The 13,792-nt window shown below is 38.7% G+C and overlaps 1 protein-coding gene across 2 annotated transcripts in view; it reads left to right on the forward strand.

The window, feature by feature from the left end:
• The window catches only part of Optix (optix), a 149,182-nt gene that overhangs the window by 20,067 nt on the left and 115,323 nt on the right, over positions 1-13,792 (forward strand). The window contains exon 3 of one of the 2 annotated variants that reach the window (XM_065228813.1): positions 3,418-3,667. In XM_065228813.1, the coding sequence (XP_065084885.1) occupies positions 3,418-3,667 (250 nt within the window). The remainder of the gene's footprint in view (positions 1-3,417; positions 3,668-13,792) is intronic. The other variant, XM_065228814.1, reaches the window with a different exon arrangement.

The raw sequence follows: 13,792 nt of genomic DNA on the forward strand, positions 1-13,792 counted from the left end.
GTGATGGATAATTCATAAACATGGTATCGGCAGGACAGTTTGTTCTATTTATGATGGAATTTCCACCACAGCAACAGTAGGGTAAATGTTGGCTTCGGCACCCATTGACTGTTTTCGGCAACCAAAATTTAAACGTTAATTTCACTATGTTTTCCTATCAACGCACTTCCCTGAATGTGTCCAAACGATTGTATAGCCATTCAGCTTCAATCTGATTATATTTGAACGATCGAGCAATCCAGTAATGCTACATTTTTCTTCAAATAAAGCATACGCACTACAAAATGAGGTTGATTTCGAGTTGCCGATAATAGAACAGCTGGTTAACACGCAGTTCTAATGGGAAGGTTGCCGAAGAAAAAGAGACTGCCGACAATAGTCACACTCACCTGAGAAGTTTGGAGCGTTGTAAAAACGCTTTCAAAACGTTTTGAAAAATTCTGTCGATTGGAATGGATAGAGAAGCAAGCAGCAGATGAATGTAAACAAACAGACACATCATATATGTGCGTCACGCTGAGAAAATGCTAGTAGAAGTGCAGACGCTGCTTAGATTGATGAGAATACGTAAATTCCCCTAGATACATTTCCAATTTCCAGCCTCTCTGGAGTGTGTTCAGTTTGCAGGAATCCTCCAAATAGCACGGTGGGTGGTGCAATCCTCTCATCGCTATTTCTTGGTGATCCTCCAACCAGTTGAGCTTTTATATGTGATTAGTGTAGGAGCGGAATTGGTTGGAGGACCGCCGAGAAATACTGTACTTCACCACCCACAGTACTATTCGGGGGATTCCTGTAAACTGAACGCACTCCAGAGGGCCTGGAAATTTTCAATTTACCTACTGTTGGTGTGGCTGAAATTTCATCAGAAAAAGGCGATACCATGTTTATGAATAATCCGTCATCAGTACAATCATTTTCAACATTTTGGCCTTGAGTTACTAGCAGCAAGACGCCTTCAGATTCAGCGATTGCTCGTATTTGACGTCCTGAGTAACAACATCGATTGCCCGGACCTTCTATGTTATGTTTAATTATTAGTTTATAATGATCGATGAATACTATAAGAACATTTTACTTAGCTCCAGTTACCCCATGCCGTTTTTTCATAACATTGTTATCTGTTATTCAGTTTAAAAAAAAAACAGAATATCGCCGATAATATCAAACAGCAGTTGAGCGAAATGTCACGTCTCGATGCGCAAATACACATTTGAAAATATTTACTTGTCCAAAATAGGTCATGTAAAATTAAGTGTCCCGAGACCGAAAATATGTTCCTGGGGGAAGAATCCGATTGATTGACCTGAATTTTATGTCATTATTGACGCTCGTATATGTCAGTCTAAAATTCTACACTTAAATTGCATGGATGTTTTTAGTGTTCAGATCAGAATCTCATCAAACTATGTCACAAAAATATCGCGGACCTTTTGAACAAATCATCTAGAAATATGAGATGTATATTTATACAGAAATCAGAGAAAAGATCGATGAACATCGATTAAACTTCGAGCTATAACGTATTAGTCGGTGCGTTAAAGCAACTCAGAGTAGATCTGGTACTCAAACTATCTTAATTTTAGCATACGACAAACGAGCCTAATAACAAAGCACGATTACTAGCGTCACGCAACAAGACAATGTTGCTTGCAGTTTTTGTCAGAACATGCACAAACGACGATATTCACAATGAAATGTGGATTTTTTTTGTCATTCCATCATTTCGATCATTTTCTGTTGCAACTTGAAATTATTGGGACAATGTTAGCATGCAATATTGTCTATATCTTTCTCCACTTCTTGATTCACTGCTTAGAATGAATTTGTGACGCTGTGATTGTGAGTGCGTGAAAATGCATGAGAATCTCAAGCGTGAGTTTTAGTTTGAAGATTCGCATGCGAGCTAATTCTCTCAGTAGGGGTCTCATCCATGAGAATGATTTTCCGAATACTTTTCATAAATATAAACGATCCATGATGTAAATATCTGTTCATTATATTTATCACAAATTTACACTGTTTAATGTTCACGGAAATGGTGATTTCCATGAGTGCTTAATATCATCACTTTATGCTTCTGTATAAAAAGGTACCCAATCAATTGAAATCGAAAGTACATCCTATACAGATATTACGATGACGCATCGTTAGATTAGTTTCTAAAATTGCACGCTTCTCACCTATCTTATTTTGTAGGTGTATGTACATACCAGTTGATGGGACCATAATTATTAGCATATGTTTTTGCACCTCTTTTTTCTGCTGTTGCCGTGTCTTACAGGTGGTGCCACTCGTAATGGCTTTATGGGAGGTGGGGAATAATGAATCGAGAGAGCGGGACAGACAAAAACAGCAGTCCCTAATAGACAGCAAGGCTCCGATGTGGCTTTCAGATAAACAACACACGATAGTTGTAAGTGTCGGCGTTATTTGTTTGAAATTAATCCCACCTTGACACCGACACACGACGGTGCTGCAAGTTCAGTTCGGTTAAAGTTGTCGTAGCCGGGGTACATTTTTTATACACAACCATCTTCATCCGCTTGGAAAATGAACTTAAAGCAAATCTTTCAACATATGATTTACCATTTTTAATCTGTTGCTGTAGTTTTTTCACTCTAATTTCATGTTCTCCGAATACCGTTACCCCGAATGCCTCTCGCTGAACGCCATCACCCCGAATTACACTACGAGCGGCATTCAAATGGAGACAGAACATCTTTCGGAGAAGTGGCCATTCGGGGTAATGTTGCACAACCGCCTTTATGACGTAGCTTATCTAGGCATCTCCTACCTGTCGTTATGAATTTTGGTGTCTATACTGGAGAGAAGAATTGGTAATTTCCATATCGCTTACTTTTATAGATACGCGTATTGGCTCCACAATGTGCAGACTTCTCTAGTGTATAGTTTTCTAGCCGAGTTTTAGTACTGGATACTCAAGGACGAAATGATGATGATGATGCTACGCGTACCTGTCAAGGATAAGTGATACAGATAGTAGAATTTAATGGAAATTACTCTCCATTCTCTCGAAGTTGTTCACAGTCCTACAAAATCTTGTCACTAAGTCTGTAAACCATCATATCAGAATTTCTAGTAATAAACCTTTAATAAATACAATATTGAACGGAACCATCGGTTTCTGTAGCACTTTGTTTCATCTAATTTATCAAACTCGATTCCATAAATTTGTATGGCTTACAAATATCAAGGGTACCACTGTTCCGCAGTCTAATAGATTAATCTACACAATTTCCCATCGGTCGTCACGTCCTGAAAGCGCGTCTGCAGATGTTGAAAAGCCATCAACTCAGCTAAATAAAAAAAAGTAAATTTTCACTTTTCCTAACCCTGTTTTTTTCTGTGTCGTTCTTTTCATTTTCCACTCAACCTCACCGCGGCCAACCGAAGGACCAGTCGATAAGTACCGTGTCCGGAAAAAATTTCCGCTACCCCGGACAATCTGGGACGGCGAGCAGAAGACTCACTGCTTCAAAGAGCGAACGCGAAGTCTGCTAAGAGAGTGGTACCTACAGGATCCATATCCGAATCCAACCAAGAAGCGGGAACTGGCGCAGGCCACCGGTCTCACACCGACACAGGTGGGAAATTGGTTTAAAAATAGACGCCAGCGGGATCGAGCTGCGGCGGCCAAAAATAGGTAAGTCAATTTTTTTTTCTACCATTTCACTACACCATTCTATGCATCTTGTCGTTTTGGCTGGGTATTAGAAGGATTACGACGTTGTCGTACTCTGAGCTGGAACCGACCGACTGTGTATCAGTATTTCTTGCAGAGTGGTCTATTTTTTTTTCTCGGCTCACAGTGTCGCGTTTGCTTCATTTGATAATGGTAACTTTCCTGTTCCTGTTGGCATTTTCTGTGTACCAGTCAGGAAACGGCAAACGAGTCCCTTTTCACGCGACTTCCTCCCTTACGGCTTATGTACATTTATACAGTCCTCCTAGCTCCTAGTTGTAAGACCGTCACACAATCAGAATAAGCAACCGCACGAGGCCAGGTGTGTAATGAATGAGACGGAGGGGATGTATTAATTCTAACCAAGTATTGGTAGGACAATCTCTTGCCCAGTATATAATACAAAGTTTAAAGACAGTATGCTACCATCATCGACAGAGCTGTGTATCGGTGGGATCCGAAATGGAGTGAAATACATTTCAAATGCAAATTTACGTAAATGTGAAATAACAATAACAGAATAGATGGCACGAAATACGTTTCCAGTGAGTGGTTTTGAAACAATCTGAGAAGGTAAAGTTTCATTCACCTCCGGGTTCATCTGAAGATTTTAATGATTTTGCGTCAATCATTCGTTTGGTTACATAGGATCAGAGTAAAATATAGACGATACATTTTCTGCGTAAAACAGTTATCAATTGATAAAAAACAGCTCAGAATTATATTTGCATTAATAGACATTTGAGAAAGTGATTAATTTTCTATTGATAGAAATAAAAATACGAATGTATAGGAGTTGCATAGAAAATTAGATTATGAACATATCATGTGATACGTAGAAAATGAAACTTTTGAACGTTGTTAACAGTCCTGATCATAGAACCAATAGATTGCACTAACGACCAGAGCACAGTCGACGACTAACTAGCTTTTTTTCGGTAGCCATTTTTTTTTTATTTCTTTCAATAGTAGTGCCTTTAGATATCCTACAGCGACAACTAACTCAATCAAACATAGGAAAGGAAATTATTGTGGTCTAAATACTCAAAAACGTGATCGTTTTCAATTTAAGTGGGATACATTGATTTAGGGTATGTTGTGTATTTGGGAAATTTTCTACTAACTTTAAATATCCACGTTTTAGTCAGTTAAAATCGAATTTTTCAAGGACGAGTTTATTCGAGCGGTTAGATTCGTTGGTAGAATCGACAACATGCATCTAAAACTAGATGGAAAATATTTTAAAAGCCAGAAGGTTTCATCTGCATCATCCGTCGCAGAAGGAGACATTTTGTTAACAGGTAGGGTAATTTTTTTATTCAGGATAATCCTTGATAAGTAAAGTGATAATAGTTTTGCATAGTTTTCCGAAATGAACACGAACGAGATTGGTGATCTTTTTAAGCAATTGATAAGAAAATTATGCAAAAGTATAAAACATAATAATGGGAAGGAGTCTGGTATCAAACTCAAGGCCACGTAAACCCTTACACATTCTTTGTTAGCTCTGGAGTTAGTTGTTGATGAATTCCCTTTTGCTTCTTCTTCTTCTTCTTATTCTTCTTCTTCGCATTTTAAGCTTATTGCATATCGCATATTAGCTTATTGCGTGCTCTCAACTTAGTGTTCTAGATGCACTTTCACAGTTATTAATTGAGAGCTTTCGATGCCTGTACCATTTTTGCATTGGTATAATTGTGTGGCAAGTCCAATCATACTTCTATTGCCCAGGGAAGTCGAGAAATTTTCCAACCCGAAAAATTCTTAGACCGGACCAGGAATTGAAACCAGCCTCCTCCAGCATGGTCTTGCTTTGTAGCTGCGCCTTTACCGACTGCGCTAAGGGAGGTCGTCATAATCGCAATTAAACCACTTCGGGAAGTTTGTGCAAAAGACGAAGGCCAGTTTCATTCACCAGCTCAAAATGGTATAAATTCCAGACAGAGCCGCTAAAATCCAACTCAAATCCGTCGGCAATAGATTATTCGTTTGGTCGTTCAAGTCTATTCGTACGTCTATGTATTCATTTCAAAGAGTGAGTAACACACCGGCTTTTATGTGGTTTGTTTTTCTTCGGTCGGTTTGTGTAAGATTTGTGCCACTGCTGTTGGACACAATGGATCTTCTTGGCTTCAGGCATGTGCAAAAGGAAATGTCACCAAAGTTGTAATTATTTCGAGACACTGGCTCTGGAGCTATTAGCAGGGGATTATAGTCCCTAATTTCGGGAAATGATCGGTAAACGATGCATATTTCCTGGTAAGTGGTGCTGTTGGTGATTTTAGTTTTTCGCTTTTCGATCGTAACGAAATGTATGCGCATTAATGCTTATTCGCGGTTGATATTTTATGATCAGCATTATTCTTAAATGCTTCGAGGGCAATGTACATCCATGTAGCTTTAAAAAGCCTCCAGTTGCCTTTCGCTGACTCTGAAATGTACGGATTAAATTATTATTTTAGTAAATATTGTGACTATTAAGACAGCTTATTCACCCTAATTGCTATTCATGCCTGCCAAAAAGGTTGACCTGTATTGGTCAGTGACTGGTGTGGTTATTGAATGAGAAGCTATAGGTTTCTCTAAATTCCTTTTCTTTATCGAGTAAATCTGTTTCCTCTTCTACCATTTCCATTCTTCGTATGTCCCAAAAGCAATCTTTCTCTTCACCATCGTCTTCAGCTCGTCAGTGGCAACCATTCAGAAACATTATTATTTTCATGTTTACCACATACTTTCCCGCCCTCGTTTAGCCTCGAGACAAACCGAAGTCGTAGCCACAGGGGAAGTAGCATGGGACGATTGAGCTGTCTATTGCTGAATGACTGGCTGGAGTCGAAAGAGGTGGACAATCATTACGGTTTTATAGACTTTAACCCTCCCTCTATCGTTGTTGAGCAAAATGTGCTCCTCATGATCCAAGATTCTACCGTCGTCGTGGCCTCCGGCTTCGTGGGTTACCTTCCATCCTAATTCATCTTTTGTTTGCTTATTTGTACTCTTCAACAGCTCAATTTTGAGTAATATAATTGATTGGAAATAGCTTCTGAATTACCGGGCTCCCGAATCATACATCGGGAAGCCAACGGCAGCCAGTGCGCATAGTTCGCCTATAAACACGTCTGAGATGTGTGTGGAATTCAACAAAGTCTCAAAACTGATCCAAGCTGCTGCTGAAATTCGTGCGAAGGTGCTACCACACTGGAGTGTACTAGGTACTCTGCTGGAAAGTGGGAGAGAGCGGAGTTAATTGAAAAATCCCTCACTTTCGACCATGATTCCAGTAATCGTGCGTGTAACGTGTGGTGTGCCTCCGATTCCCGGCGTTTCTCCCTCGTTTGTGTCTGCCTGCGTTTTAGTGTGCCACAGCAGGCTGGAAATACCAACCCAGGCCCGTAGCAACCAAACCAGCAACGATTGCTTAGCCAGACAGACAGAAAGAGGGAAAGGCTGTGGTAATCACTCCTTCCTCCTATAACTGCTGATAATAACGCAGAGTGACGCTTACGTTTCGATCAACTCACTGCGATAAGTGCTGCAATCGAAACACTGCCAGTGATAGAATCATCATCGTTTTAATCAATTTCTACGTTTGGGAAATATTTACGGCACAGAAAATTACCATATAAATTCCCTCTCGTCCTAAGATGTGCGTTAAAACAGGATGATAAAATTTCATCAATCAAACGAAACTAATGAATCGTTCCCGGGTCAAATCAATAAACAATCTATAAACTTCGTCAAAATAACACACACAAGCTGTGGAATGATAATTGAGAAAAGGCCAAAGTTTTTTTTTTTATTTTTGATCCAGTCATTCTCGGAAACGGTTACCCACCAACCGCCACCCATCGCCATTGGATTGGATCGGATCGGATCTGACCGCACTCTCTCACATAATCTATGCAAATTAAATGCTTCACGGATCTACGGATTTCGCTCCCTCGCGCGCCTCGATCTTGTTGTCGACGATGATGTTTAATTAATTAAATTGCTCTTCGGTTCCACTGTGGGACGCCGACGGACGAGGAGCAGCAGCGCAGTAGTGGCTCACTCTGGAAAAACTCTGATCTTCCTCAATTGAGCTCAATTAGTTATTTAGAGCTTAATCAGTACGATTTTCGAATTGACGGAGAGGCACACGCAATTGGGCACACGTATGCTGTTCGGCGGGAAAGCTCATATGCTTTGGGAGAGCTAAACCTTGTACCTACTAGGTGCCCATCTGCGGTTTGATTGGTCGGATGGCTGCAAAAGATCACCCCGGTTCCGGGAGTCCTGTGATATAAATAAGCTGGCCGCATATGGAACTCAATTGAAATGGGAGTTTGAGATCATTTGACCATTTGTGGCTCATGGATGTTGTTTTTGTCATGTGTCGGTGCTTGTATACCAATTTAAAGCAATTCATACACTGCCGGGTAACCAATGATGATGGGTTTTCAAATTCATTGGTAATATGAGAAGTTTTCAGCCATTGAGTTTCTCAGTAAAAAGTGTATTAGTTGTGATCAAGATGTTTGAAAAATGTTAATTACCTCTCTGTTTAAATAGGATGTTCTAATATTTCCTTCTTATTCAGAAGCAGCTTAGAAAAAGTACAATTTCATCACTATTCAGAAGACACTAATAGGATTGAAACTATACAAACCTGCGACAGCCAGTTCCTTTTGGGAAACAAATTTAGTAGTTCCCGGGTATCTAGATTTTAATACGGCTCGCATCAAGTTTCATATCAGTCACATGAGAGACGGCTAGCATTAAGGGCAGACGAAATAGTCCCCTTACCGCGCTTTTTATATGCCTTCTATCTTTTTTTACCGGCGCATTAAAATAGACGAGTGGTCAAGACGTAGGACTCATGATCACAAGATTTCATGGTACGAGTCCTCCCGATCTCCGCGTTTTTTTTTGTTATTTTATAATTTTATAATTTTGCTCCTTGCTCAAACCCGGGTGTAATGTACCCGTGTACAAACTTCTGCGAATACACTTGTGCACATCGATACACCCGAGTGCATTGTATGAAATGTATCTGTGTACAACATTGCACGTAAGTTCAAGCTGAACATTCGCTTTAAGTTTTGTACACAAGCTCAACATGGTACATGTTTTCGTAAAGACTGCTTACTAGAACTGAAATCGTAGGTTCTTACAACAGCCTGTAGTAGACATGTATTTTTTTTCATAATCAATTTATGTGTACAAAACCGTCATATGATAATTTTCTTGACATAATGGGTGGTTCTGGGTCATTTGGCCGAATGCCATTTGTCCGATTACCATTTGGACGAATGCCGTTTGGTTCAATGGGTTATTTGGCTGGATTCCATTTTTCCGAATGCCATTTTTCCGAATGCCATTTGGCCGAATTCCGGACGAACTTCATTAAAATGAATAAAATAATGAAAATATTGCTATCATTTGTGATTAAAAGAAAGACAAATCAATTATAAATTTCTCATAAAAGTTTCTAATCGGGATAAAAAATTACCAAATTCCATGGCAAGTTTCATAACTGGCTCCTTAAATATAGGGAACAGTAAAGCACAATAAATCTGCTCATGTTTAAAAGATGTAAAAAATCTCCTAAAATGATCAAATTCTATTTTGTCCTCATACTTTTGAAAACTCAATTCTCATATTTTTTCAAAGCTACTCGCATTGTCAGACACACCGAGAGTAGTAAAATTTGAAAAAAAAACTTCTTATGGTTATAATATGGAAAAATATTAAACTTGTTTTTTTTCGACATCTAACTCATATTACTTGAAAGAATAATTAAAATATTCCAAATTCATTATTTTAGTTGTTAATGCACTATTTAGGAAAATAAAAATCGTAAAACATCACATTTGAAATGTAAATATGTATGGATCTTGAAATTTGTTAAGTCTCAGATTGTAAAATTTCAGTAAGCCCGGAATTTGGAATCTCAAAATTTCATCAACAAATAGGTTCATATTACAAATCAGGAATCTAGCATTGTTCCAATATTTTAAATTTTTATCAAGTATTCAGCCAAGCTGTATTTGGTCAAATGGAATACGGCCAAACGATATTCGACCAATTGGCCGGAGACCATTTAATGTATTGGCATAAATGTATTTACTTCATAGAACGTACTAATACAGCTGTTTTTCAATTTTGGCCAAACAAATAGTTTGACTTCCACAAATTTCATATCTTACAAACCTGATTATCAGGTCACGTTCAAAGGTGCACAATAGAATTTTGACTCTACACCAAGTTTGTGCTATTCATCACTACGGGGCAACAAATTCGTTTGTATTACTTTCAATCATGCACATACTTTCCGCGCTCACGGAAGAATGGTAGTAAATATCGAAAAAAATTTATGTAAATGTGTTGTTTTCTTGTTGAAAAACCAATTTATACCTAAAAGTAATGAACAGGAAATGTGTAGTAGTAAAAAAATATTCATATCATACGTCCAGTCAAAATGTCTTGCTCCAAAAATTCGATTTCACTACTACTGAAAAAGTACCATCTGTTGCAATATAACATTTTGGATCATGTCCTATTATCCGGACAATCTAAGAAAAATATTAAACTTAATGATTTTAAACTGCCGATGTCACTTTAAAATAAAATAATACACAACACTTTAAATATTTATTAGTTGATTCTCTTACGCTCGTTGCGTAAAAAATGAGTTTCATAGATAAAACCGCATTTTTCGTAAATAAATTTTGCCTAATTATTGTGTGGCTACAAGCGGGGTTTTGGTTTAGTGATCCGGTGGCCGCACCGTTCGAAAAAGTAGTGTAAAGTTCTGTTCAGTATGATGCACATAAATGGAGCGTCACATATCATATAAGTTTACATTTTATATCATGTAAAGTTCTGAGACATTTCATGCAATGTAGAAAATATTGTATACAAAAGCCCATTGTTGTAAATAACATTGTTCAAAAGTTGCTCGGATGCGTGAAATGATATACAAGTTTACGTTAATGAATGCTTACATCACCATTAAAATTACGAATTTTTATCTGTGCGACGTTGTCGTAAATCAGTAAGTTTTCCGCTTGCAAAAGTGCTCGACTGCTGGTCTCTCGCCGGTGTCGGAGATAGCTAGCAATCTGAAGGATGCCTCTCTGGATACGCCCAGCCTGTACCATTTTTGCATTAGTATTATTGTGTGGCAGTACAACCAGGGAGTGTACCCCATTAGGCATAAATACGTTAGGCATACGGACGTTAGGCATAATGGACGATAGGCATAAAGTCATTAGGCATAATGGACGTTAGGCATAAAATACCTTGCTGCTGTGCAACTCTAGAAACCTGTTTCGAGCATGGTAAACAATGCTTAAATTAGGCTAAGCGTTGAATAAAATATGATACAAGTTGTACAAACTAAGTTTATTTAATAAACACAGTTTGGAATACATTATTTATCACATCATAAGTGACGTAACTACATATTTACTTAGATCCAAGATTAGTAGCGATAGCGGTTAAGTAATCTGGCAATAAAAACTCAGCATAGTTTTGAAATATATCTTGAAATCAATCGTATCTAGAAATAAAAAAAAACACACACATTTGTTGTAATATATTCTTACACACATATTGCAATTGTCAAAGATGAAAAGGTATTCCTCAAAGAACAGCTCATGAAATAAAGAATGGTGAATTTTGTGATTTTTCATTCAATAACAAAAAACATATCTGCTGCTTCCAGGATTTACTCCCATACTTCTAGATACAACGATTACGTTTTTGTTGCCATCAAAATGAATACTAGCGCAGAACCGTCTGCTGATGTGAGGGCGCGATACTTCCATGAACAGTGACGAGTTGCCGAAACAAACAAGGAACTGTGGCAAACGTACCATCTGTAACCCAATACTTTGCCTGTCCAAGACGTTGCAAGTTTTCATGAGTCCCAAAAATTAAGGCTCTCACCGATTTCAGCAATCAATAGACGGTCCCCATTAACATCCTTCTGAAATTCATCGAGTAGATTATGCCTAACGTCCATTATGCCTACCGTACATTATGCCTTACGTCCATATGCCTACCGTACATTATGCCTTACGTCCATATGCCTAACGTCCGTATGCCTAACGTCCGTATGCCTAACGACCGTATGCCTAACGTCGTGTACCCCAACCAGGGAAGTACAGGAAATTTTAAAATTCGAATTCCTACACAGTTCGAAAAGTAGTGTAAATTTCTGTTCAATATGATGCACATAAATGGAGCGTCACATATCATATAAGTTTACATTATAAATCATGTAAAGTTCTGAGACATTTCATGCAATGTAGCAGATATTGTATACAAAAGCCCATCAACAACATTGTTTACAAGTTACTCGGTTGCATCGGGAATCGGCTAAGGGCTGGCTAAGGAAGACCACTCACTATTGTACCAAAATGAGATAAATCCTCTAAACTATAGTCTTTAAATAAGGCAATTCTTAGATGCTTAGAATACATATTAATATAACGATAAATTCCTGAAGAATTGGTCAACATGGAAGAAAAAGCAAATAGCTACGAATAATGCTTTGTAGTTTTGTGCTAGGTACCGATAAAATTGCAATTGATGTCAAAATAAATCACAGGACAAAACGTTAAGATCTGTGAACTTATTCAGGCTCTTTACCGTCAAGTGTTGTGTTCCGGCTCCACATCCAACAGATACCAGCCATCATCGTAAACTGGTAGAGAAATAATTGTAAATAGAGACAGTAAACTGTTATTTCTGGTAGAATTTGTATACCGTATAAATTGTCCTGCTCATCCTAATGAGGAAATCACTTATTTAATTGCGCTCACTAATTGACACCAGTTATTTGTTTCCATCACTGCGAAACGGATACGTCAATGTTGAAAGGGATTCATTCGAGTTCGTCACCGTAGATGGTCGTGAATTGCACAGCATGATGTCTCCCGGTACCGTTGCGTTGTCCGAGTGCTTTCATGCATTATGCATGCCGGTCCAACATACATGTGCACACATGGAGGAGTCAGGAGCATTCGCCATGTTCAACGTGTTCAACATATGTTGTCATTTGTAGCTTCCAATTACTTTTCATTGTTTATTCTCGTTTGGGGCGCCTGTCGGATCCAGGCATCATGATTGTACGTGGCGTCCAGTTTATTAATGCTTCGACAAATACTTCAGCTCCAATCAGCGGCGTCAAAGGCGTTGAAATCCATGTTGAACATCGAAATGTGCACTTTTGTATGGGTGTCTGGTACAGCTAATCGCATAAGGATAACTATTCGAAATATTCACCAGTTTTAGAAGGAGTGCTCCCGAAAGAACCGATTGGCCATTAATCTTCCACATCAGAATGTACCCAAAAACAAGATTCATGTACAAAAGGGGTAGCCACGCTAAAAGCTGTCCGGCAAATGACGCTCGCGGCGTCGACGCATTATATTATACCTGTAATCAAATAATAATAATATCGCCGCAAAGGTTGAAAAAATTATGAATATGTTCGCGCAGGCGAGTAGCAAAGTGTCAGAACAATTATCATTAGTGCGAATCGTGTTGTCGGTTTGGCTGCTCGTTGGGTTCAAATGTATGGTGAAGGCTCCGAAAATTCGCCTAATGGTGGTGCATCAAACTTTGCCCGGTTTCAGATGGACGAAAACTAGTCCGGTAACCCTAGGTATGAATGTATGGGTCGCACGTATGCTAAAATGCAACGCTGCCTGATGAGCGTTCAATGTTTGGAACGTAGGTTCTTTACGAGCTGGTTTTTTTTCAGTTTCACTGCTGCCTGGTTAAATGTGCTTGCCCAGATGAGCGGAAAGAAAAGGTGAGACATCAAATGTTACACATGAGGAAAAATATAATAAATGTTGACTGATGATGGCTTCAAATGTGCTGGGGAATCGTTTTGAGGACGTGTTCTGGTCATAAGTAAGGTGGATTCCGATGATTACTCCCAGAGTGGCGGTTGCATGTGAAGTGCTTCGGGACCAATTTCACTGCAAACGATATCAACCGTGAGCAAGTCTTTGGAACCTTTTTTTTGGCGTGTATTTAATTCCAACGAATAAGATTTAAATCATTAGCTGAAAAGCAATGGTTAAG

The sequence above is a fragment of the Ochlerotatus camptorhynchus genome, unplaced genomic scaffold (assembly GCF_037179485.1).
Source record: "Ochlerotatus camptorhynchus isolate MF236.1 unplaced genomic scaffold, CSIRO-AGI_Acam_v1.1 ptg000303l, whole genome shotgun sequence".
In the NCBI taxonomy this organism is placed as follows: Eukaryota; Metazoa; Arthropoda; class Insecta; order Diptera; family Culicidae; genus Ochlerotatus; species Ochlerotatus camptorhynchus.